Source organism: Triturus cristatus, chromosome 5_2 (assembly GCF_964204655.1).
Source record: "Triturus cristatus chromosome 5_2, aTriCri1.1, whole genome shotgun sequence".
Lineage (NCBI taxonomy): Eukaryota > Metazoa > Chordata > Amphibia > Caudata > Salamandridae > Triturus > Triturus cristatus.
Genome location: NC_140588.1, coordinates 427,965,498 through 427,991,678, shown reverse-complemented (window position 1 = coordinate 427,991,678; position 26,181 = coordinate 427,965,498). Strand labels below are relative to the sequence as shown.

The following is a 26,181-nucleotide window of genomic DNA, read 5'->3' as shown; positions in this document are numbered from 1 at the left end:
GACAGACCACATACACACACCCCTGCATTATAGGCCAGGTACCCACCCGCCATCTTATTATCTTACTCTGCGCAGCAAGCACTCTGCCCCTTTATCAAGGTATGCAGGTTATACATATATACATGTATACATATATCCAAACAACTAAACCAGAAAAATATCACACTGGTTTCATCTATAAAACCTGCAAAATAAAAATAAATATATAATTAAAACGGTTTAGTTCACTTCTGCATCACCTGTACCATTAACCCACCAGCCTATGGCTTAATCAATTATTTGTGAAAAATAGCTGGTGAGAGCAGCGCGACATGTATGGTTTTATAGTACATAAATATATAAACAAATGAACGAATGAATGAATACATATGTTAGTAATATATGTCTCTTCCGTCCGACAAATCTTTGGCCTGAGGATAGCGCCAGAGGCGCTGGCTGTATGGATTGATCATTTTTGTTTAAAATAAATTTGCCTTGTGTGGGCGACGCAAGTGAGGGTGGGTGGGGGGGATGCGAGTGAGGGGAGCAGGTGAGGAGGGTCACAGGTGAGGTGCCAGCCGGGAGAAGGGTGGCTCGGTCCAGCCCCGCTTTCATGCTCCAGTAACGAGGCCTTTGGCGTGGCTGTGGGCGCAGGGCTCCTCATCATCACAGAATGAGGGAGGAAGAGAGAAAGGCAGAAACGGACTTCCACGTTGCACATAACCACCAAAAGATCATATGAAAGAGGTAATTTTACGGGTCATTAAAATGCAGCGAGTGAGCGAGAGGAGGGGAGGGAAAGAAGACGACGGTGCAAGGGAGAGAGCCTGGACAGAGAGAGGCAGGTGGGGGGAGGGGGCGGGGAGAGGCAGAGAGAGCAACAGTGAAGAGGGCTGGGAAGGGAGAAACAGAGACAAGGGGGCAGAGTTAGATTGGACGACGAGGAGGGGGGAGAACGGGAAAGGCAGAAGGGGGCATTTTATGGGTCATTAAATTCAAAGGGGAGACTGGAGGAAAGACAACATTGGATTTAAAGAGAGAGAAGGGCGTGTGGTGGAGGGGAAAGAGATAACAAGGCAGAGGGTAGACCGGAGACAGTTTAGAGAGGCGGAGAAAAGAGTCAGGGAGAGGCGGAGAGTATGGCAGGACGAGACCGAGCAAGCAAGAGGCGGTAAACGAGGAGCACCTGTGGAGGGGACACAGAGAGTAGAGGGGGGAGGGCAGCGAAGAGGGAAAGAGTGAGGCAGGAGGAGGAAGAGACACGTTACGGAGGATGCCAGGCAGAGAGACGGGGAGCAGAGAAATGGAGGGCGAGGCACAGAAAAGAGGCACGGAGAGGGAGACGCAGAGAGGGGCAAAGTGGGACGGCAACATTGGGAGGGCAATGGAAAAGAAAGGGAAGAACAACAAGGGTGAGAGTAAAGAAAGGACTGGTGAGAAAACCAGACTGGTGAGAGAAATGTGGAAGGGGTCGAATGAAGGAGCAAGAGAGAAGCAAGGAAAAGAGAGGGCAAGACAAGAGCAGACACTTGGGGGCGTGGCTTGGCAGCCGACGGGCATGGACGCGTGAGCGACGGGCTCCGCATCCAGCCCAGCCATTAATCCTGACACGAGTGTCCCCCGGGCGGTTTGACGCACCCGGAGGGCTCCCCCTGCCACCTCGGGACCCCTGGAGCAGTCGGACGGCGCGGACCGCGGCGCAGTGGGCGGACGCAGCGACGGAAAGGTGACGGAGGCGGGCGGCCGCCGGCCATCTTGGGCGGCCTCTGAGGGGACGGGAAGCAGCGGCCCACAGTGCTGGCGGAGCGGGCCGGAAGTGAGGCTGCATCGGCCGCGAGCACCGGAAGTGCCGGCCAGGTCCTGCTGGAGAGTGGCGGCGGGGATCACCCTCGGTGCGAAGCTTGGGGCTGAGGTGCCTGCAGTAGAGAGTGACCTAGAAGCGGTGGCTGCATAACGGAGCAGTGGCGACACGGCGGAAAGCTCTGGGCTGGTGTCGGCGAAGGAGGACCTGGACCTGGGGCGCCCGCAGTGAGACGCCACGGGCTAGACGGGCCAACACGGTGGGTGCAGTGACCCCTTGGTGGTAGCGGCTTGACTGCCCACAGGCGGCGGAAGGGCGGTTCTGGCTCCCGGGTGGTGCGACGATCCCGACGCCTCTCGGAGGACGGTGGAGAGGGCCGGACGCGGCCCTGGACTCAGCGGCTCTAGCGGCGACTGGTGGCCCCCCCGCTGAGGAGCCTGGTGAGCAGAAGGAGGGCGCTGGTTTCCCGGTGGACTGAAGGCACGGAGGAGCGGGGCCCCTGGGGCCGACGAGGGGGTGCGCTGTCCGCAGGTCTGGGGAGCGGCCCGGAGGCCGCCTGGGGAGAGCCTCTCGGACGCACCGCCTGGTCGGGAGCATGGTCAAGCCACGACTCAAGCCGGGAGGGCAGTCGGTGGAGTCGGCGGGGGACCCTACCGGTGGCGGCAGGGGCGGCGCTGGCGCCGACTCTGCGGCGGGCCTACAGCAGCGGCAGCTTGACCAGATCTTGCAGGCCATAGCGGACACAAAAACGGCGCTGCAGAATGATATCGCCCAGGTATCCTCGGACCTGGGGCTGCTCCGGGCGGACCACAGGAAGTTGGTGGACAGGGTCAAGACTACGGAGGACAGGATGGACCTGGTGGAGCCAGCGCAGAAGGTATTGGAGGATCAGACAGCGGATCTCCTACGGCGAGTGGTGACTTTGGAAAAGAGGGCCGAGGACGCTGAAGGGCGCAACCGCCGCAATAACATTCGCGTAGTCGGGCTGCCGGAAAAGATCGAAGGGGGAGATATGATAACCTACCTGGAGACCTGGCTGCAGGAGGTGGTGGCGCCCGAGGGACTCACGCGGTTCTTCACTCTGGAGAGGGTGCATAGGGTACCGGCCCGCCCCCCGGACCCGGGCAGGCCGCCCCGGCCGGTGGTGGCCCGACTGCTGCATTACAAGGACCGGGACATTATCCTTCAGAGGGCCAGAACTTCGGGACCCTATCAGGTAGAGAACGCTCGGGTCTCTATTTACCCGGATTACCCCATGGAGGCTCAGCGCAGACGTACCTCATTCCTGGCGGTGAAGAGGGCACTGCGGGAAGAGGGGCTGCAATACTCATTGTTGTTCCCGGCCCGTCTCCGAGTGGTGATGGATGGGGAAGCTGTCTTCTTCACTGACCCTGCAGCAGCCTGGAGTTGGTTGGAGTCGGCCAGGCCCCGAGCGGCGGCGCATGATGCTGGAGAGGGGCTGCGGGGTACTCCGACGAAGGCCCGTCGCACCAGACGCAACAGGGCGAGGACAGTGAGGGCCCGGTCCCCGGGTGCGTCCCAGACGGCACTGGAGAGGCGAGCCGCGCTGCGGGCGGTATCTGTGATCTCCGGGGCCACGGCCTCCCAGCCCAGCGAGGATTCGGGCTCTAGGAAGGGCACGGAGGACTCCCATTCGGATGGCGCCGTCGATGAAGGGGAGGTGCTGCCAGATGTTACCCCGGGGACGGCAGATGGAATGTTGGACGCTTGAAGGTTTGGGGAGTGCTTGGGCCCTGAACTAAGGGACTTGGGTTGGGAGGACTGGGTACGTGTGGAGAGGGACACCGCTTCGGGCTCGTTGGGGCTTACGGAGGGCCGAATAGTGGGTGGCGCCCATGGCTGGAAGGTCTGGAGATTCTGGGGGACCCCGGGGGTGGGGGTGGGGGAGCCTGCGGGGGATGGACTGCTGGGGGGGGTGACATTGATGGAGTCTGGGCATGGATGCTCTGGGGAGGACCATTGCCAACCCGTCAGGCGTAGAGTCACCACCTCAACCTCACGGACATAGTGAGACTCTGGTGGCTACCAGAGTATTTGGTTTTTGTTTGGGGGAGTATTTGGATGGGTGACTGCGGTTTAGAGCCTGTTCTGGGGAGGGGTGGGGAATCGGGGAGTTGGGGTGTTTTAGGGTGTCAAGGGATTGTCAGTGTGCCTCGGAGGGGTAGGATGGGATGGTTGGTCCGACGATGGGATGGGGACCCCCCTTGAATTGAGAATTGTGACTTGGAATGTGAGAGGGCTCACCTCTATGGTGAAGAGACATAAAATCCATGCATACTTAGTGCGGAGAGGGGTCCAGGTAGCCTTCCTTCAGGAGACCCACTTAGATAAAGAGGAGGGGAAGGCATTGCAGCGGTGCTGGCGGGGCCAACTATACTACACCACCTTCTCGAGGTTTGCTCGGGGGGCCCTGATCTGGGTGAGAGCGGGTGTCCCTTTCCAACCCCTGATGACATTGGTGGACACGGAGGGCAGGTTTGTAGCAGTGCAGGGGCGGCTGGATGGGAGGGACTTGAGCTTGTGTAGTGTATATGCCCCTAATGTCGACCAGGCGGCGTTTTTCTCCAGGCTGTCGGGGCAGTTGGCGGCGTATCTGACGGGGCCGGTGGTGCTGGGAGGGGACTTTAATTCTGTCACGGATGTGGAGTTGGATAGATCCCACCCCCCCGGCACAGTCGGCGGTGCGTCGGGTGGCCACTGCTCGGAGTGGCTGGCAGGGCACCTGGGGTCTGGTGGATACCTGGCGTGCTCATCACCCGCGGGACAGGGATTACTCATTTTATTCTGCCCCCCATGAGCTGTATGTCAGATTGGATGGTATATTGTGCTCCTCGGACGTCCAACCGCTGATGCGACATAGTGAGTATCTGGCGAAAACTCTCTCGGATCATAACCCCTGTCTGGGGGTGTTGCAGTGGTCCAGGCAGCGGCAAGCTATTCCCACGTGGCGTCTTAACCCTCTGCTCCTGGAGGACCCGGTCTTCCGGGCTGAGGTTAGCGACTGCTTAACACAATATTTCGAGCGCAACTCGGGTACGACGGCAAGCCGGGCGACGGAATGGGACGCGCTCAAGGCGGTGATCAGGGGGGTCTGCATCTCGTCCACAGCCGGGGTGAGGAAGTCGCTGCTGAAGGAGGTGGAGGGGGCTGAGGCTCTGCTGCGGGCGGCGGAACAGGCGCATCAGTCGGGGACCGGAGAGCTGGCTGCGGTCGCTGAGGCGCGCGAGGCGGTGGCGGTGCAGGTGGAGAGGCTCCGCTGCTTTGACCATAAAGGCTACCTACTGAGAGCGCACGCGGAGCGTGATAAGGTGGGATCCCTTTTGGCTTGGTTGGCGAACCCGGCGGCCCGGGGGGAACCGATACTGGCCCTGGCTGACGCGGGGGGCGCCCCGGTGTATTCCCAGAAGGGGATAAATCAGCAGTTCGCCGGCTATTATGCTGGGTTATACGACAGCACCATGGTGGGGGAGCCGGAGGGCCTAGCGGACTTCTTGTTGGAGGCCCACCTGCCTCGCCTAGACCCGGAGGTGGGGAAAGAACTTGGCGGTGCCATTTCGCTGGGTGAAATTCGGGCGGCGATTCGACATATGGCGCGCCGGAAAACTCCGGGGGCGGATGGGCTGCCTGTCGAGTTCTATGCGGCGTTTTCGGACCTGTTGGCCCCGCAGCTGCAGGCCCTCTACGGCGAAGCTTGGCGACGTGGGTGTCTACCCGCCTCTGCTCGGGAGGCGATTGTGATCCCCTTATTAAAGCCCGGAGGGAAGGCCGATGCGCACACGGCTTATCGGCCGCTCTCCATGTTGACGGTGGACTACAAGATATTGAGCAAAGTACTGGCGTCGCACCTCCTGGGTCATATGGCCGCCTTAGTCCACCCGGATCAGGCGGGCTTCATTCCTCGACGTAGCACTGCCACTTCTGTGAGAAGGTTGCTGCGAGTGATGGAACTGGACCGGGAGGTCTTCCCGGAAGCCTGTACGCTGTCGGTCGACATAGAAAAGGCCTTCGACAGTGTGGAATGGCCTTATTTGTACCGAGTGTTGCGGGAGTTCGGTTTGGGGGAGGACTTTGTGCGCTGGACCTCGTTGCTTTATAGCGAGGCTACAGCCCGGGTGAAGACAGGGGTCACCATATCGGCCTCCTACCATGTCCGGAGGGGGACGAGACAGGGGTGTTCCCTCTCCCCCTTGCTGTTCGCGCTGGCCATTGAACCATTGGCGGCTCATGCCCGACGAGGGGGTGCATATGTAGGGGTGGCCTTGCGGGAGGATACACATTATATCTCCCTCTATGCGGACGATCTACTGATGTTCTTGGAGGACGCGGCGGGTGCACTGGAGGGAGCGGTGGCCTTATTGGAGGTGTTTGGTCGGCTGTCCGGGCTTAAGGTCAATTGGCGTAAAATCTGTTTGTTCCCGCTGTCGCGAGGGGGGCAGCCCCCGCAGGCGTTAGGCCAAATCCGCTGGGAAGGCAGCTGTCTCCGTTATCTGGGGGTTAACATCTATCATACCCAGGCTGATTTGCTGGACGGTAATGTGGGTAGGGCGCTTCGTGGCCTAAGGGGTAGTATGGGATTTTGGAAAACGCTCCCGCTCTCGTGTGCTGGGAGGGTGGCGCTGCTGAAAATGGTGGCGCTGCCGCGGCTCCTTTACTATTTTCGCACCCTTCCAATATGGATCCCAGTGTCGTTTTTTGCGGCACTGCGAGTACTCACCACGAGCTTCATTTGGGGTTCGGGAAGGCGTCGAGTGGCGCTGACCACTTTGCGGCGGCCGCGGGCGGAGGGAGGCTTGGCGGCTCCGGACTTCGAATGGTATTATCTGGCGGCCCAGCTCCAGTGGCTCACACAGGCGGTGGCCAGGGAGTACAGGGGCCCGGACGGTCCCCAGGGCAGGCTAATCCCGCGCCACGTGCTGGCCTTTATAGTCCTTCACCAAAGGCTGGACCTCGCCCAGCTCACCATGGAGGAACGTACCCTCCGGTTATGTTGGAATAGATGCCAGAGAAAGGCCGCCATAGTTCACCCCTATGCCCCTGAGATCCCCCTGGGGATGTGCACGGCGTTCCCGCATGGAGGCGACTGGTCGGGGTTGGCGGTCTGGGAGGAAATGGGGGTCCAGATGGTAGGGGATCTATTTCGAGAGGGAGTACTGCTACCTTTCCAAGACTTGCAGGACTCTTATGGGCTCCCGCGGGGAGACTTCCTGCTCCATGCGGCCTTGGTGGCGAGCCTTCAGAGGCATTGGAATGCGGGGTTGTCGGAGCCCCCGACTGCCATGGGTTGCCAATATGTGGTGATGGCGGCGGGGACGACCAAGGCCATCACATGCCTTTATCGTAGGCTGTCGACGGAGAGCCTCCCCCCATTGGGCGCCTTGAGGGGGAAGTGGGAGGCGGACCTGGGGAAGGAGATCCCTGAATCCACATGGTCCACACTGGTGCGGAGGGCATGGAAGGGGACGAGGAATGCCAGGTTCCAGCTAGTCCAGTTTTTTACACTACACAGAGCGTACCTGACGCCGGCTAAGGTTTTACAGTATTTCGGGGGAGCGCACTCTCAGTGTCCGCGGTGCGGGGCGGACGGAGCAGACTTTCGACACATGTTTTGGGCCTGTAGGCAGTTGAGGGACTACTGGGAAGCGGTGGTGGAGTGCCTGAACCAGGTTACGGAACGCTCCATTGGCCCGGAGATGGGCACCTGCTTGCTGCTTTGGTTCCCCCACACCCGTCGCACGAAGGTCACGAGTAAATTCTACGATCTAGGGCTGATATTGGCAAAGAGGGAATTGACGCTGCACTGGAAATCCCGGGGGGGGCCCAGTTTCCTGCGCTGGAGATCAGCCCTGGAGCGCTGGGCGGGGGCTGAGGGCACGCTCCGGGTGCAATTGGCCCTCCGGCGAGATGACGAAAAAGCGCTAGCGACAGCCCGGGCGTGGGAAGCGTTGGTGGTAGAACTCCAGGGGCTGATGTCCGAGCCGGGGGAAGAAGGGAGCGGGCCTGATGAGGAAGTGGTAGTGGGGAGTGGGGAGTAGTGGAGGCGACTGGCGGGCCCTGACCGACTGCACTCTGGATAGAGTTGGGGGGGAAGGTATTGTGGCTGAAGGGAGAGGTGGGGCTCCTGTATTGCATTGACCAAGGGGAGGGGAAGCATCGAGCGTGGGACCGGGGTGGCAGATGGGGGCACACTGACAGAGGGTGGGGGGCGGGGGGGGAAGGGGCCGGGCGGGACAGCTGAGTGGAAATGCTGGTATATGTGGGGTACTTCCTGACTGGGCGGGGATTGAGAGTTGGTTGTTGTATTGCTGTGTTTGAAAACAATAAAAAAAATGTTTCAACAAAAAAAAAAGACAAGAGCAGACACTTGAAGACGCGAAAAGATAGGCAGAGAGAAAGCAACTGAAGTAGAGGGGTCGACGAACACAGACAGTGAGACGGGGAGACAAAACGACAGAAACAAGCATTGGCCGCGCGGCCGTGAAAGTGACGTGGCCGTGAAAGTGATCGCGGGCTGTAAGGGTGCCCGCGAGCGATGCGCTTATTGAGCCATGATGAGACAGGAAAGCCAGATGGCGCCTGTGCTTCTAACTGTGCGTGTAACCTCACACTCTAGGCCACACAAAAAGCGTGTGGTGAGCTTTTTGAAGCCCACTTACTAAAAGTCTCACCAGGGCTGCACATGCGCTGGCTCAGGCGAGACCTAAAAATTAATTTGATAATTTTGGATACCTGGTTAGGCAAGCAGCATTGACCCTCAAATGACAGTGTGGCATGGCGCACAGCAATTCCTGACTAAATAGGTCGAAACAGGATTCCCATAGTAGCTTTGTGCCTTGGCCACTATTTTGAGGACTGTGGCGCCTGAAGAATAAGGTTGAGATAAAGCACCACAGTGTGGGTTGGGGCTCAGATGTGCAGTCCATCGCTACACTTAAAGCGATATTCGACAGTCTGCACTAGAATCTACCAAGTTGCAAAGAACTACATCGGGTAAAGTATTTAGAAGTCCAACTTATTTTATATAATGGTCACATTAACCAACGTACAAAGGTCCCTAGCAGAGGTCAAGCTTTGCAATGCAGGCATTCGAGTATGGATATCGCAAGCAAAATGCGCAAACTGAGGTAGACACCAGCATTAGGGGGCTGAATCCAGTGTTTTTATTTTTTTATTTTTACAGAAGTTGACCACACACTGTGCCCTGAAAATAAATCTCGGGTTCTCCTATACCAAGACAATTTGTAAACCGAGGTTAAAATGGCACAAACATGGAGGCAGGGCCCTCGAGCTACAGTGCTCCAGGCCCTAACAGTCTTCCAGCTCTTTCTTGAGAGTGCACTTATACGTCCCATTCTTCAGGAAACTTAGAAAACCGATCAGTTCACTAAGCGTAATGTGTGATGAGATGCAGTGAGCTGAATATAACCAAGCATACTAATTATATTGAATTCAAGCTATGGATAATGACTATACTAATGATATTACCTCTCTTCCCATTTAAACCTGTAGTCCAAAACGTTATCCTAAGCATAAACTACCTGTCCCAAGTAAATTCTATCTTTTACTATTTTTCAAACATATTCATTTATTCGAATCAGGAATTCTTTTACACATACACAACTTACAATTGGTAATAAAAGAATAAAAAGCTTGAGAATTACCTGATAACCTAGAAATAATCATTATTAAAAATAAAAACTCTGGAAACACAGCAATTAGTGAGATAAACAGCAACATATTGACTAGTTAAAAAGAAAATGCAATGAATTCTTCTAAAAATGTTTATGCTAACTTTAAAAAACAAATACTAGTTGGGGCCGTCCCTGGTTGAGCATGGAGTAGCACTCCAATAAGCGAAGCTTCGTTCCTACCTGGCCTAAACAGCTTAACAACAGTACCAAGGGCGCTATCAATCGGTTACTAGACAGGGGGGCAAGTGGAGAACACCTCGAAGACACTCTCTGTCAGTAGTCACTACAGGAACCTGCTGAGGGCCCTTATAAAGATAAGCAGGCATCCTGTGTGACCCGGAAGGAAGAAGGCACCACCTTGGAAGCTGTGTGAATCTATCGAGCAGCCGATTGTGGAGGTTGCTGGGTCTTTCAGAGTGGAGGAGTACGCATTGAAGACCAGTGAAAGTACCTGCTGCAAGGAGTTGCCGCCATCTGCCTGACCTGGCGGGGGGGGGGAGAGAAGCTGAAATCCTGGCAAATTACAATGTGGCTCGAGGGGCGATGTAAAGTTAGTTGTTCCTGAGTTCCAGCTGAATACTCCAGGGGAGATATAGAGGCCTGTGAAGAAGGAGACCAGTGAGGACCCTGTGTGAGCCAGGAAGCGGATGGGTCATTCGTCAGGTGCCCATGAAGCGACCCCTGGAGGCCTTGTGGGTTGGAGTCTGTGCCTGCTGGAGGGGCCTAGTTTGATGGGGAGACATTAAACTCTGCTTGCCAAAGAGGCTGGACCGAACCCTGCCGCCATGTCATGGTACCAGACTAGTAGTCCCAGAAGCCTGAAAATAGGCCATGGAGCAGACAAGCCCCCTGGCCCTTTAACAGCGTGAGAGGAGAAGGGATGAGGCCACAAGAAGATGCCCGGATGGATTAAAGCAGCGGGCCTTTAGCCCCCTGCAGGCAAATGGTCTAGAAGGCAGAGCAGTGCAGGGATACTGATATGGACACATCGAGCTACAGAACCAGGCCCCCAGGAGACTTAAAGAGAGTGCTGCTTGGAGAAGAGTATCCCGATGTGGATGGTGGGGTGCCTTCACTCTCACCCCTGCCATCAATCTCTAACCCCTCCCCTCATGGTCCCAATTTTGATGGGAATGTCAACACAGACTGAATATGGAGCCTGACCTTTCTTGCAAATTAGATGCAGCCCAATGTAAAGGTAATCCCCAAAGAGATTTTGTCAGGAGAAGAGTAGAATATGCGTGTGGGTAATCCTTGGCTGGACACTAGCTCTTTAGAGCCCATCTAAGTGCTATTACAAGGTCCTTTGGTGAGCAGAGGCATGGGTCGAGGCATAAAAAGGAAAGAAAGCTCAGTGTCAGAGAGAAAGACACTATCCTCTTTAGAGGTCACAAACTCCAGCTCTTCCAGGACCTCTCAGCAATCAACCTGATGAAATGCAGAACTTTCGTCCATAGGTTGACTTCTGCATGGTTCAGCAAATGTCATAGCAGTGGGGTCATCCTTTCTGCTTGGAATTTACATGGAAGGGACAACCATGATCATTGCTTGAGGCCAGGAAACTCTTGGCCATCAAGGTGGCGGACTACAACCCTTAGGCGCAGACCACGTGGATGAAGTAGTCCAACGCCTGGAAAAAAAGGAGCTCCAAGAGAAGACAACTTCAGAATACAGCACAAAGAAGCAAAAAAATAATCGTAAGCCCTGATGAAGCAATAATAGCCCCTGCGGGGTCCAGGTGTCCCAGTGATGGGGAGGTGTGGGGGGGTTGCCTGAAGGCACATAGAGGTGCGAGCACAGAGATGAAGATTAAGATAATTTGGCAGACCCTTTCTCTCTGGGACGAGGACTAGTTTTAATCACAATTACTCTGAGAGACATAGCTCTACTAACGTCATGCACCATGTAACTTAATGCCCCTAAGGTTACCGCACATCTAAATCTCTACCTCCCTAATGTGGCCCAGGACCACCTTATGAGAAAACCCTGCATGACAACTGGGGAATGCAGAGGGTAGGCTGGTACTTTAGTCTGGTCTGGTTCCCTGATCTCAACAGAGATCTACAATTGCATTGGAACTTGAGGTCATGTTGGGCACACTGACAAAGTTGACATGATATTAATTCACAATCCACGGAGGGTTGCAAGTGACTGTGCAGCCTTTAGGCCAATATTCCTTTAGAATACCGACATGAAAATCTTTACAAATAGCTTAGCGAACAGACGTGTGGATCACATTCCATATCTGGTAGATCCTGAAGAGGGTGGCTGTTATCAAAAAGTACAAGGAGTGATAATATTATGTGCATTGCTTATTTGGTGAATAAGGACAGTTCCGGTTATTTAGCTTGCACTTAGTGTGGAGAATGCATTTAACTGGGTCAGTTGGGGATTTCTGAAGGATGTGTTTGAGAAGATATAAACTGGGGTGGGAATGAAGGACTGGATTGTGGTAGGATTCAGGGCTGAGATCCACAGGGTTTCCCCTGGGCAGGAGTTTGAAGCAGTGTTGCCTAATCGCCCCTCTCCTGTCTGCCCTAGTGGTGGAACCCCTAGTTTTGAAGATTAGAGCCTGTAGTTGACATCAGGGGAATTCTTTTTGGGGGCAAGGCTACAGAATCTGCCTCTTTGCAGATGAGGTCTTAACCTAACCAATCCGGAGAGTTAATCACCAACTATACGAGAGGAGCTACAAATGTTTGAAAATAGCTTGAGCTTCTAAGTGAACAGACAAATCGACCATTGTTACACTGAGCATTTCCCCGAACTGTATTGCAGATCTCCAATTCTGTTACCGATTCAAATGCTAAAATAATCCTAACAAGACGATGTGGGTCCAAATGTTAAGTGCACTGGCAGGCTATTCAAACCAAATAAACACCTGCTCAATATTCATTGTGTTACGCTCTACTTCTAGTGGTCCATCGTCAACCAATCACTAATCTATAAACACACGTTTCTACAAGAAGGAGCGTATAGATAATACAACAATTACACTCTAGAAAATATTAAATATTCATGAATAATGTCCAAAAGAAAACTCTTCCAGTAGAATAGGATGTGATTCTTTGTCTTTTATTCGATTATTTCATCGGTTATTTTATCATTTCAGAAAACTTGATCAGTCATTACAGAAAACAGCCGACGCGTTTCGTCCCCATCTGGGACATCATCAGGGCTGTAAAGCAAATGATATATAATCAAACAATCAGTCGACATATACATAACAAAATTTGAAGATATAAATTCAATGTTGATAAACAATAATAATGGCGTCTGGTACAACCTTCACAAATCATCCAAGTGTATCATAACACATCATGAATCTGCCTATTGAACAATCTAAATATACCAATATATATCACTGAATTCGTAATCATGAATAAAAGAACAATTATTTATACATATTTTATCGCAGCAGAGGAAATCATCATCCGATTATTATAATCTTCCTATTTATGTATTCGTTAAACTATTCGTAATCCTACATAACCCTATATTCTAAAAGAAACAAACCCCCCCAAAAAATGGGTTAAATCACATGTCATAATTAAAGTTCATCGTATATTGTAAAGTCCTTCAGCTAGTCATAAGCATATATAACCTTGTATTATAACCAAGATTTCTGTTATATAACCTCCTAGCTCACCTTAATATCGGTATCCTTATTAAATATCTAAATAGAGATCGTTGTATCACCAATCGTAATTGTAAGTATCTTCATATGTATAACGCCTTCCCATACATCCAACGTACAGAATCTAGATAAGTCACCATGTAAAACAAAAAATAATATACGTATTTATAACCATCTTTAATCAAAAACTATTCCAAGGGCAGGTTAAATGTAGAATATAAGATCACCAAAGGCTCACCTATTTCAATGTAATTAGTTCCACATCACCAGAATTATATTGACTTTCTAGGTGCTTATGTCCACCACAGCAATTTACATATCTAATCAAATATAAAGACAAGACAAAAGTATCCCGTTCAGAAACTCTATCACACATAAATCCAATATTTGTATCTACAAAATCCCAAAAAAACAGCCAGCACCCCCCTTCTTACCATTCTAGGCGAGAATGTCGGAAAACTTCCTACTTCCAGCACGTTGAATCCGCAATAAATTCAAACGTTCTCACGCCACATATTTAAGTCCTATTACCACCATTCATGATTCAGCTTCCATACAAATTCACACTCTCCAATCAAAACCATTCTAAAATCACAAACCAAAAATGCTTCCTTTCACGTCCACTACCATGCGCAACTACTGCGCATGTCTATTACGTGAAACCCCTTCTGACCAATCGCGATTAAGTTATTCAAGTCACTCCGCAGTCTCCAGTCTAAACCAACCTCAAATCCAAAACCTAACTGCTTCCTTTCACGTCCCGCGCAGGTAATGCGCATGTCCGTTCTATCCAAAATTAGTTACGTACTTCCTGGTTACCAAAACATAACAACCGGTTCGCTTTCCGGTACGTCGCCGGGTTCCGAGCATTACAAAAACCATCAGGAATGATACCCACGCACACAGGTGCCCATCCACACGTGTGTTTATTCACACATCGTCCATTTTACCAACCTGTGAAAAAAGACGTACTTACGCCAATACGTCATTAAATTCTGAACTCTTTTCGAGTACAACAATAATGATATATTAATATAGAAAAAAACAGCACCAATTCGTCATTAAATTCTGAGCTCATTTAAAATGCACAAATAATGACATATTATTGTAGAAAAAAACAGCACCAATTCATCGCTGAAAGTCACCCAACCATGCGGTAACTACTGTCCATTCAGACAGCCTATCCAATGTCATAAGTTATCGAAATATCCCAATCTATAAAAGAAATATATTATCACCTTCTAAATACAAGTCCAGGATCTACAAAACCCTCAACTGTCACAATACCTGCTAAGAGAAAGCAGACGGAATCCCATACCATCTCAATCAAAATCAAATCAAAATCAAATTCCCTATGCAAGTGACCAATATCGGTAATGTTAAAGTACCTAAGGCAATCCTAATACTGAATTTATCAAACTACACACACTTCTCCAGAAGTGGGAAATAATCTGCCCCAATTCCAAAAATCGCGTTCAGGGAAGTAAACCTTTTCTCTTCAAAGGACCAATGTCTAACTGTCGGTCATCCCAAAAAAATCAATAGAACCTTGGCAGCCATAACACCCAATCGCAGCACAGCTCAATATGTCCTGGCATAAAAACGGGTATCCATCCGAAAAATGTTACATAATATAAAATGACGTCAAACTTTACAAACACAATTTCGAACCAACACAACCCTCATTACACACCTATGTACCTGACTATATCATCTCTACATCTACCTCATGTCAAAAAGTAATGTAATTCCGAGTCAGTGTTTAAACCTTCAGTCACAGTTCTACATTTACTAATCCATCGTGCTTCTACCTGTCTAATTCTTAATTCCCAATCACCCCCTCGGATGTTGGGAATCACCTTTTGGATCCCATGAAATCTGAATTCTTTTGATGTGCCATCTTGAGCCTCCATATGAGCATATAGCGGTGATCTAGTGTCTCGATTGATCACTGCTCGTCTGTGTTCCTGAATTCTCATTTTTAAAGTCCTCTTTGTGCTTACAATGCTAACCCACTTGTTTCGATGTCTGGTTCTCAACCTGACAAATAAATTGAAAAACTGGAGAAAGGCGAACTTGTGTCCCTACGTAAACAACTTTACAGATTTAAGGCGATGACGCTCCTATGCCTATCTTGGTTGAGGCGAATAAACATTCTCAAATTAAACATATTCCTCAGGGTCCTCTACCTCTTTCAATCCCTCTGAATTTGCATCTTGGTTGAGGCGATTAAACGTATTCCCTAGGGTCCTCTACCTCTTTCAATCCCTCTGAATTAGAATCCCTCTCACTTAGATTTTCTAAATGCTGCAGCATCTGGTGGAATTTGTGTGAGGAGGAGATAGGCCCTGTATTTCCAAAAAGGTCCTACTGGCACCCTCAGGGATGTCAGGGCTGGCAAATCCACACCTCCTGTGCTGCTGTGGGATGCATCTCTGTTTTATGGAGGAATGGTGGGGAGAAAGAGTAAGAACAAATGGCTATTCGTGGATCGAGCAACAGTGAGCTGCGCTGTATTGGGTTTAACTTGGTTAGAAAAGTCACAGTGCCCATGCAATGCCTACCTAATAACTCCAGTGAGAACATTTCCCGATAGTATATGATAAAATAGCAGTGAATGGTGGGTTAACCGAATTCCCATCGCCTAATACACCAATTCTTCACTATCCCTCATTTACACCTTCCATGCAGGATGAAAATTTCTTATATTGGGAAAGGTAGGAATGTAGGTCTTTTGCAGACTTGTTCCATTTAGACCAAAATAAGTCTGTTATCCAATGTAAGACAAGACTTCCGCAAAGCAAACTTGTACTCCCAATTTCCACACGGGGCACTTCACTCCTTCAGTGCTACGGGAGCTACTAGGCCTCTGACACATTTTGAGAATGTAGTATCCTGGGTGCCCCCCTTCCCTGCATGTCTAAGCTAGTGTCTGGAATGCTGAGGGTGAATAAAGTAACAAGATGTTGGTGTGTGCTCTGTAGTGGAAGCTAGGGGATGGTGGCAGCTAGCGGGAAAATTAAGCCCTGACAGACCCTACCTGCTGGTGCTGTAACCTATGGGCTTAATATAGAAAAAATAACTTACCTCCCACTTGAGTGGCTTCAGACTCTTGTATAAAGAACCTGCGCTCTGATTTCGACAGAGAAGCTAGTCTGTAAGTATGCGGGTTCCAGAGAGCTGTTTTCGAACATCTACAGAATAGTCCAACTCAGCAGGTAAAACACAGAAATGGAGCTGTTAGAATAAGGCGGAGATGGAACTCGGGAAGAACGTGAGGGGCTGTAGGTTGACATCCCAAAGTAATACCAAAGTATCCTTACAGGGCATTTGCACACAAAATAATATAAAGATGGTACATGAGACCCAAGTTCCTTCTTCACATTTCACTGTCAGATAAGGGTTGGAGTGGGGATGAGACTGGTACTATCACCCACATTCGGTAGTCATGGTCATCCAGACAGTCTGGAAATTGGTGGTAGGTAATATCAAGGGGCACCGGGATTTCCAAGGTCAACGGACATGTCACTGACTATACTGGGCATACGTTATGATAATCTGGAAGGTAAGACATCACAGAACTGAACTTTGAGGCTACATAAAACCTGGAGTGGTGAGGCAACATACTGCCTTATATGGGAGAAAAAGGGACCCTTGACCATCGCCAGTGGTTCAGTAAGCTATGGCAGCTCTCAGTGATGGCACAAATGCAGCACAAATTCATATTTAGATGGAGACCACTAGTCCACTACTTCTCCAGACCAGCACACTTAAGCTTCACACCTTCATGCTTAGGGACCTTCTAGCTCTTCGAGGGACTTGATCTCCCACATAAGGTCTGGGAGCTCTGCTACCTTCCTGACCAAAACAGAAGTGTTGGGTTAGAAGTGGGGAGTCTAACACATCAGAATCCTTCCTATCACACCACACGTAACAGACATCCAAGCTTGGGAATCAATATAATATGCATCTTATTGGCCTAAATAAGCTGTTGTCTTAACTCCTATCTCATCAGATCTGAGTTGGGATTCATTTAAGGGTGTGCAAATCTCACATTATTATGTGTAATTATGCCAAATTTTACCAAAATTGTGCATAATTGCGTGAAATGCAAATCTGTCATTTCAAGTTATATTTTAGCACAAGTTCATCCTCACTAATTTTTGACACATTGACTCATTTCATACCAAAAACAAGTGCAAAAATCCCCCACCAAAAACAGCCGTTTGATTTTTGTTGTTTCTATGCATTTGCGGTCAATTTTTTCAGTGAATGGCACAGAAGTATGCAAAGTGGTGTAATGGTGTAATTTTTGGAATTTCACTTAACAGGCAAAATACACCCGAACCGACTGGCTAAGGCTATCCTTTTTTAAATCAAATAGATGTAGGCAGCATATGTTGGCAAATGTATCTTCCACGTGTAATCCGGGTTGTAGTAGTGCCTTAGTGCAACGCTTCTAGCTGCTAGATGAACTCTAGGCTGTGGCGCTGAATATGGAAGCAGGCAAGGGAGTCTAACCTTCTCACTCAATAGAAGGTAGGTGACCAAAGAAATATTCTTAGTGCCAGTGTTTGAACAGGGAGTGGACCTTTCAGTCTGTGTTTAACATGATAACTCTACTCTAATCAGCATGATGTAGGACAGTAGGGGAATCCAGCGGAATCCTCCCTTTTGTGCCAGGTATCTTTCCTGTTATGTTATCCCCATGGCTGCTCTCCAGATAAGTCTATTTTCCAGTGCTTGACTTTCTGCGTTGTGATCTCCTGTTTGCCGCTACATGCTCCCCGTCTCCAGCGCTCGCCTGGCAGAGCAGTGAGAGGAAGGAAGTGCAGGTGTAATACTTGTGTGGTCTGGAATGTGCCAGTAGCAATGCAAAGAATCTGGGTGGCCACATCATGAGAAACTGGATCTCTTTTTCCTTGTGGAGTTTCCCTGGGCAAAAAAAAACCCACAACAACTGCAGCTTAACTCCTGACCTGAGGGGAATGCTATCCTCAAGTCTGTCTGGAAGCCTAAAGTCTTTATTTTAATTGTCATACTGGTTTATTCTCAGGGCTTCATAAACCTATTTTATAAATGTTGTTAAAAATGTAACAGTCTATCAAGGTTTCCTTCTTTAAAATGTACATGTTTTCATCCTTTAGGGATGGCCACTGGAATCTCTGCCGATTGAGAGTAATGCTGTCATCCCTAGCGTATGAAAGTCTCGTAACATCTGACTCATTACACGGCTTCTAAATATAATCTGATCTGTCTGATGTCTATAAAAAACAGAGATGTGAGCCAGAGGAGGCAGATATAGAGACGTCAGAAGAACAAAAGGATTTCTCCAGTCGCCATTGGAAGGCATATGCCCGCAAGCCTGGCTTGGAGCGTAGAAGAACGCGGCGAACCTGCGGTTACCTGTCTCCGAGTTTTGCACTGGTTGAAGACTTGCATGCAGTTGAAAAGAGCAGAAACTGAGCCTACACTGGAATTTCAGCAGCAGACTGGTTAGTCAGATGTTGATTTTTGTTTGAGCCCTGTGAGCATGTATCCTCTCTACCAATGACTTTGAAAATGTGTTCATGTAAATACCTCTAGAGTGGCCATGATTGTTCTCACCTGATGTGAATAACTAACGGCGAACAAGTGCTTCTGTGTATGGTATATAGAGGCGTAATATGTAATTGAGTAATTCAAAGCTTGATGAAAGTCTAACGTCACCAAAAAGATTGCAGTCCGCACAGATGGATAGCTACGACCTAGGCTTGGAAGCAAGCAAATTCATTGAAGATCTTAACTTGTACGAGGCCTCTAAGGATGGGCTGTTCCGGGTGGACAAGGGGGTTGGTAACAACCCTGAGTTTGAAGAGAGAAGAAAGGTGTTTGCAGCCAAGATGGCAAGGATCCATTTGCAAAAGCAACTACTGGAGCAACAGGAGGATCAGAATGTGTCTTGCTCTGGCTCACTAAATGGAGGAGTGGGGGTCGAGAGCCAGCAGCAGCAATTCCTTCTGAGGGGTGCAGCAGGAAGCACCAAGCTGTCTCCTGTGGAAAGTGCTGCCAAACCACCTCTGGGCTCATCAGCAGCATTTTTAGGGCACTCAGGGAACGTGGGCAGCAGCAGCCAAGGCTTGCTTTCCAACCATGCTCCAACAGATTTGCAGCGGCACAAGCATACTCACGACGGTAGAAGGGGTAGCTCTGAAGGACAATCGGCAGGCTCAGAGAATAGCTTCTCAGGGTTGGAACAGATGAGTCCTGGGACTTCCCGCCCAGTTTTTCCAAACCATCATGATGCACAGCTTGTTAGCCCTGGCTGGGAAGCAGGTCGCGAGAAGATTCTAGACTCAAGGCCTCGAAAAGGAAGTTTACAGTCAAGCATACTTAACAACAATCAGCTGCCAAAGAGCCCTGTGAAAGACCATGCCGATTATCCTTATCAACAGTTGCCAACAATCAGTAGGACAACAGAGACTGGCTCCGGGAATCGAAAAAGCACAAATGAATCTCAAAGCTGGAACAATCATGAACAAAACCCACTAGGTCAAAGATCATCCTCTTTCTCGCACCGATTAGCCGCTCTGTCATCTTCAGTCAACTTTGTTAATGAAAAGCCAGTAGGACTAACACAACAAAGATCCTCCTCTTTCTCGGTCCCATCAGCATTGCCTGCTCATGGATTTTCTGGGTACCTGAACAAACACACGGAAAATGGGAGGCTAGACCATGACTCTTCGCACAAAGTTGACACAGAACATCGTTCTCAGTTTCAGGGTAATCTAAAATCATTAATCTCCAGTTCAGTTCCTAGCCCTTTAACTTCGCATGCAGTAGGTCAGCAGTCCCACACATTTTACCCATCGACAAACAGTGACTGCAAAGATCACGAAGACCAGCAAGGGACAGCTGGCGGTGACCATGGGGTACATCCTGAAAAGAATGTCCATAGCGTAACATCCCACGGACATGTGGCTCCACGCACTCCCTTATCACTCCCAGGAGTCAACATTCATCCATCAGATTCTGGCCACAACAGTTTGCACCCAGAAACTCCTAACACCACCAAAGTAAAATTGCCTTGCCAGAATCTCACACCGCAACAAGAACCAGGGCCATCCACCGCGGAAATAAAATTGGAAGCACTCACCAAGCGTCTTGAGCAAGAGATGGATGCTCAGCCCAGGGCTGACTACTTTGGTAAGTGTAAATATTTCCAATACTATTTCCCCACCCTTTTCCCATAAGTTAGATAGATGCAAGTGTTTTGCTTAAGGGTGATGTTTTCATATGATCTTCCCCAACTTCTCACCCCAACGTTTTGTCATTGTTTAGCTGTCAGTGGCCATTTTGTTTCAACTTTCTGAAGTTTGCTTGCTTTAGTGATTACTGCATTTCTAGTGGATTAGCTTCTTTGAAGTTTGGTAGTGTTTAATGATCAATTTACTAAATGCTCTGAAAGGTAATCCAGACTCAATTTTATTTCATTGGTGTGCGGTGTAGTTGGTTTCTTTGTGCACTTGTAGTCTTCTATTTGTTATGTTAGCAATAATTTTCATATTTTGCTATTGGGCTACTTACTAATTAAGCGTTTTGTGACAATTTCGATGAGGTTCATGTTTTATTTGCCATGGCAAATATTTTAGTGAAGATGTGTTGCAGGATGTTATGCTAATAAACCACTTCTGCTTACCAATGTTACTAATTTGCTGCAACACTATTTCACTTGAGTATCCCTCATTAGATGAGTCTTTATTTTTAGATCTAGAATTTTTTTTTTTATTTCTTAAATGTATTGATCTACTCACCCTTCTAAAAAACAAAACTTTCCTCCAAAAGCATGTCAGTGATTTTGGCGCACATATGCCAATATATGCTGCAAAATTCTGCCCTTTTTTTACTTCATGATGTTGAAAGGTAGATGCTGTCCTGAGTTTTAGAGTTGGCCAAAAGTATTCCACAGATCCTCCTGCCTCTTTTCTTTATGCGCCTGCTGGCCAAATTGAGCTACAAAATCTGCCCAAGCTTACTCCATAGGTAAACCTGAGAAACAGGCGGATTTATGATGTTTTAATGGTTTGTTCAGTTCTTGTGGTTCTGATTTGTAAAACGAGGTGTAAGGGAAAACAAAACAAACTGCCCATGAACTCAGTAGTTGAGGGGATGCTCCCTCCGCCTTGGTTTGCTTGGTGGCACCGCACAGACTACATGAACCTGCTAAGATATTGCCCTGGGCCTGGCTGGAGATAAATGTGGCACCCTTGCTGATAGTAGTGAATTTAATGAGGAAGAAGGGGGTCCCTTTTGTGTTCACTGGTCAATACCTGGATGAGCAGGGACTATCCCCTAAACACCAACAGCTCCAGACCTCCCCCAGCTCACCTAAATCACAGATAGCTTAGCTGCCTCACGCAGATGAATGTTTTTGTTGATGTGTGTCAGCAGGGTTCAGAGCAGGGCCGGCTTTAGGGCAGTACGACTGGTGCAGCCACCCTGGGCGCTGCCCTTTGGAGGGGGGCGCAGTGACCTCAGTGTTTAGCAATATCTTATGATAGGAGAGATGAGGGGCACTCTTGCAGGTGGGAGGGAGAGAATTTGAGGAGGTGATGATGGGACGTGGTGGCGCCAAAAGTGACTGTCGCACCGGGCGCCACCAGCACTAAAGCCGGCCCTGGTTCAGAGGGAGAAGAGAGGGCAAGGTAAGGGGCTAAAGTGGTGTTAAAAACATTGCACACCATATAATAATGAAGGGCTAAAACCACTTTATATTGGCAAATCAGACAAAAACGAACAGGCGGAGACAAGGACAGGGCTGGAGCAAGATGAGAAGGGCGCTGTTGCTGGAAAAACCTTAATGCTTACAATTCTGTGCACTCCTCAGAATATCAGAGACCTGGGCCCAGCTTGCCTATGCTAAAGGCTGGCCCTGAACCTGACAGTTAGCGGGTCTTTTGTGTTTTTGCGGTAGTTGAAAGCGAATTTCAGACTGTCAACAAACACTGGAATGAGAAAAAATCACCCAGATCTACTCTGCTGGGTATTGTGTGGATGTGTTTTCCTGCCAAACCTTTTCACACATTTTCCACAGCGCATGATCCTTTTGGCACTACTGAGAGAAAAAACTAAATATTAAAAAAGAAACAGTGAGGTTCTGATTATTAGTTGAGGCATTATTTTTCGCCATTGATAAATAACGATACCCCCAAGTACGTTATTTATCGGGTGCGATAAATAATACCTATTATGAGCTTATGGGGAATAACATGCATATTTTGGTGTTTAATGCACCAAAATCCACATGACATGGTGAATACAGGTATGACCTGCCAAACGTTAATGAATGTTGTGTTATTTAACGCATGCAATAATTCTCTGATGCATTAAGTAAAGCCAAACTTTTAATTCAGTCCTGTGTGTAAACCCGTGTTTACACACGGGACCGAATTTAACAAGCCACTCATAATTAGGCCCTAAGAGTTTTCCAACGATTTGCAGACATGGTTCTATGTTAAGTATTGTCAGACAATCGGAACAACTTATGTAACATTAAAAAATCAACCTTTGTTGACTAGGAAAGGCTTAGCACGTAGGGATAGAATTTAAGAGACGGTTCTTTGTATTGTCTGGAAGGTTTTTCAGACATGTTTTATTCTCGCCATATATTTATGTCAGAATATTAATAATTAACTTATATGCAGCTGTATCATCCGACAGGGACAATTCACTTTTTATTCCCAACGATTTTCTCTCCAGCTTTGTGTTTTGTATGATGCAGGTAATTATATTTTTTATTGGATCGAAAGAATTGGCTGTCGTCATTAGTTTGAGAGGCCACGCCTGCCCCCTTCCTAAGATATGACTAGTTGGAAATGGGGATATGTTTTATATAAACGAAGTGTTTTATTTCTTAAAAGCACTGCACTAAGACCAGTTCCTATGATGGTTAAATTAAGGTTTTTGCGTAGTGTGTAAGCCTACCTGCCTCCATGCTTTTTTTAAGGTAAACAAACTTTTATGGCTACATGGGTCAATATTACATACATGTCAACATTTTACAAGACGAATGTGGGAGATTAAAAAAAAAAAGAATCGGGAGAAGGTATTTCTGCCATTAACGTCTATTGAGACCTGAATCGGGTCTAACAGCATGTATGGGACTTGCAAATGTGGTGCTGTAGGATTGGATATCAGAAATGCAAATAAAAGCTTTTCATTACCTCTCAGGAGCACAGAGAGTGCTATGGCAGGCAGAGAGAGCTTGACAAAAATGTTGTGCACTGGCCTGCATGAGCAGGTTAATGGCAGTACATACTCCGGGTCACACAAGACCAGTCCCCGTCGGCTGAAGCCCGCCGAGGAATCGGGGTTTTGTATTTAGGAATCGGGAGGCAGAAGCCTAGCCTTGAAATTGGTAGTCTCTCGTCTGAACCGGGAGGTTTGGCATGTATGGTATTAGGAACGAGGAAGTGAAAAAAAACAATAGATTACGACTTCCACCAGCTCTGTGGCCTCAGAAAAATTCTGTAAGACGTCTGAGGCTCGCTTTAGTTTTCCCTGTTCTAGACTTTTCCCTGGGCGGCTTTTAGCTCGTTTCTAAAATAAAGGCATTCTGCCTGACAACCTCAAACTATTGATTTGCACTTTATTTTCTTGTAGACGAAATGTGCTTCCACGTGTTAGACATAGAAGTGTATAGTATTCTCGTGAAACAGAACGACTTAAACATTCTAATAACATTGTACTACTAAATCTCCCTGTAAAGTTAAATGAAATGTTTCCTACTTTAGGCCCAACCATTCAAATCCGAACAACTTATGCTATGGTCAAAACTTCTTATGTGCCATAACTTATGTAGTCTTTTGGTCATTCGGTGAAAAGGTGTGACTACTTACAGCATGAGGAATTCTTCCCTAGGCCACCACTTTGGCACGATTATCTTTTAAAAAGATAAAAATCGCATTGGTGTTTACTTTCTGTTATCTTAGCTTGCATTGCCTTGAGGTTTCTTACCCTGGTCTACAGTGCCATGTGAGGGGAAGTGATCTGGCTGATCAATAAGGGAAGAAGTGGACAAGTGCTAAGAAATAGCCTTTCTTTTCTTTTCGTGGATACCAGTGATAAATAAAACAAGTGTCAGAAATGAAAGTCGTCCACCAAATCCTATTTAGCCATTCTATACTGTAGTGGGCAGAAGCGCAATGTAAATGACAGCTGAGTAGACCATTGGATGAAGAGGTCAAGCCCAATATTTAATCATACATACATACATACATATATATACATACATACATACATACATATATATATATAGATATATATATGTTATGTTATGTTATGTTATATGGTTCTTATAGAGCGCTTATCACCACTGGTCTCTAAGCGCTAAACAGGCGACCAACAACATCGTACCGCCTTCCAACCATCTGCCAACTCCAATTAGACCGAAGATGTTACTGTACCAAACAAAAATGTCTTCAGTTTTTTCCTGAAGGAAAGAAGGTTAAATTCCTCCTTCAGGCTAGAAGGAAGGTCATTCCAGAGTTGAGGAATGAGCACTGAGAGAGCACTACCTCCTTTAGTTTTTAAATTGAATCTGGGTTGAACCAGATTTGGGACATAACCGCCCTAAGGACAGCAGAGGGGGAGGGGTGGCTATCATGTTCAGAAGGAATCTCAAGGTAACACAAATCATCGCAGAAAGTTGTGTTGGAGCAGAAGTCCTAGGGATTAAAATTTCACTAAAATCCTCATGTATACTGCTTATTGTAGTATATCGTCCTCCGCAGAGCTCGCCGGAATTTAATGACGCCATCTTTGAGCTGCTGACCGATCTGGCATCCAGATATAAGGCCCTGGTAGTAGTGGGAGACTTTAATTATCACTGGGATGAGATCCCCAGGGGGCCCACGGCAGCTGAGTTTGGATCTAATCTTGCGACCCTTTCTCTAAACCAGCTTGTTATAGGGCCTACCCATGAAAAGGGACATACCCTCGATCTTGTCTGGTCCACCATGCCTCGAATGGAAATCCTAGGGGTCAGCCCCTGCATTTGGTCGGATCACTATCTGATCAAGTGCTGGGTCCCAGGGGAGCCTCTAACTGCGGCCCCTCCACAAACAAGGAGGAAGGTCCGTCCATGGAAGAAGATCGAGGCCGACTCCTTAGTCACAACTCTTCTCTCCTCCCCCCCCTCCGAAGAGGATGCAGGAGAACCTTGACGCAGAGACCTTGACCATCATGACCTGGATCCGCTCTGCTTTAGACAAACTAGCCCCAGAACGTCTAGAGCTCACTCGGAAAAAAGGGAAAGGAGCTCCTTGGTTTGATGCATCCCTTAGGGAAAGGAAGCAAGCTCTCAGGAGGGTGGAGCGCAGCTGGAGACGGGATCACGGGCCTACAGAGGCACTGACATACAAAACTCTTCTGGCCAGCTATAAACGGGCCATCCTGGCTAGGAAAGCCGCCTTCTATGAAGGACGGATCAGGGAGGCAACGAATAAACAAAGGGAAACCTTTATTATTCTAAGGGAACTCACCCAACTGAATGACAAAAACAGCGGTCTGGCCCAGCCTGACTGCGACACCTTCCAAGGTTTCTTCCTCCAAAAGGTGCAGGACATCCTGTTGGATATCTCTACGCTCTCGGACAGCCTACCAACGCAACTTGGTACAGACAGCGTGCAGTCTGCGGGAGCTTTGCTCAAGTTCCCAACCATCAATGGAGAGCACCTGATAGAACTGGTTAGCCGTATAAAATCAGGATCCTCCAGTGATCCCTGCCCTCCGAAAATTTTTAAACTAGCCTTGCCAGGTATCCAATCCCAGCTCCTGCAGCTAATTAATGCTTCATTGGAAGCGGGTTACCTCCCAGCATCCCTGAAGGAGGCTAGGGTCTCCCCGCTTCTGAAGAAAGCAGGTACTGACCCTAAAGTACTAAAAAACTACAGGCCTATCTCTCAGCTGCCTTTCCTAAGCAAGATCCTGGAAAAACATGTCTTGAACGTAGTTACCAACTACCTTGAGGAGCACCATCTCCTTCATGCCAGGCAGGCAGGATTCCGACCACAACA

General features: G+C 48.6%; 1 protein-coding gene across 2 annotated transcripts in view; it reads left to right on the top strand.

The window, feature by feature from the left end:
• Nucleotides 1–26,181, top strand: part of LIMD1 (LIM domain containing 1) — a 475,792-nt gene that overhangs the window by 132,649 nt on the left and 316,962 nt on the right. Inside the window, exon 3 of one of the 2 annotated variants that reach the window (XM_085607366.1) lies at nucleotides 18,274–20,311. In XM_085607366.1, the coding sequence (XP_085463492.1) occupies nucleotides 18,859–20,311 (1,453 nt within the window). In that variant the 5' untranslated portion in view covers nucleotides 18,274–18,858. The remainder of the gene's footprint in view (nucleotides 1–18,273; nucleotides 20,312–26,181) is intronic. The other variant, XM_085607367.1, reaches the window with a different exon arrangement.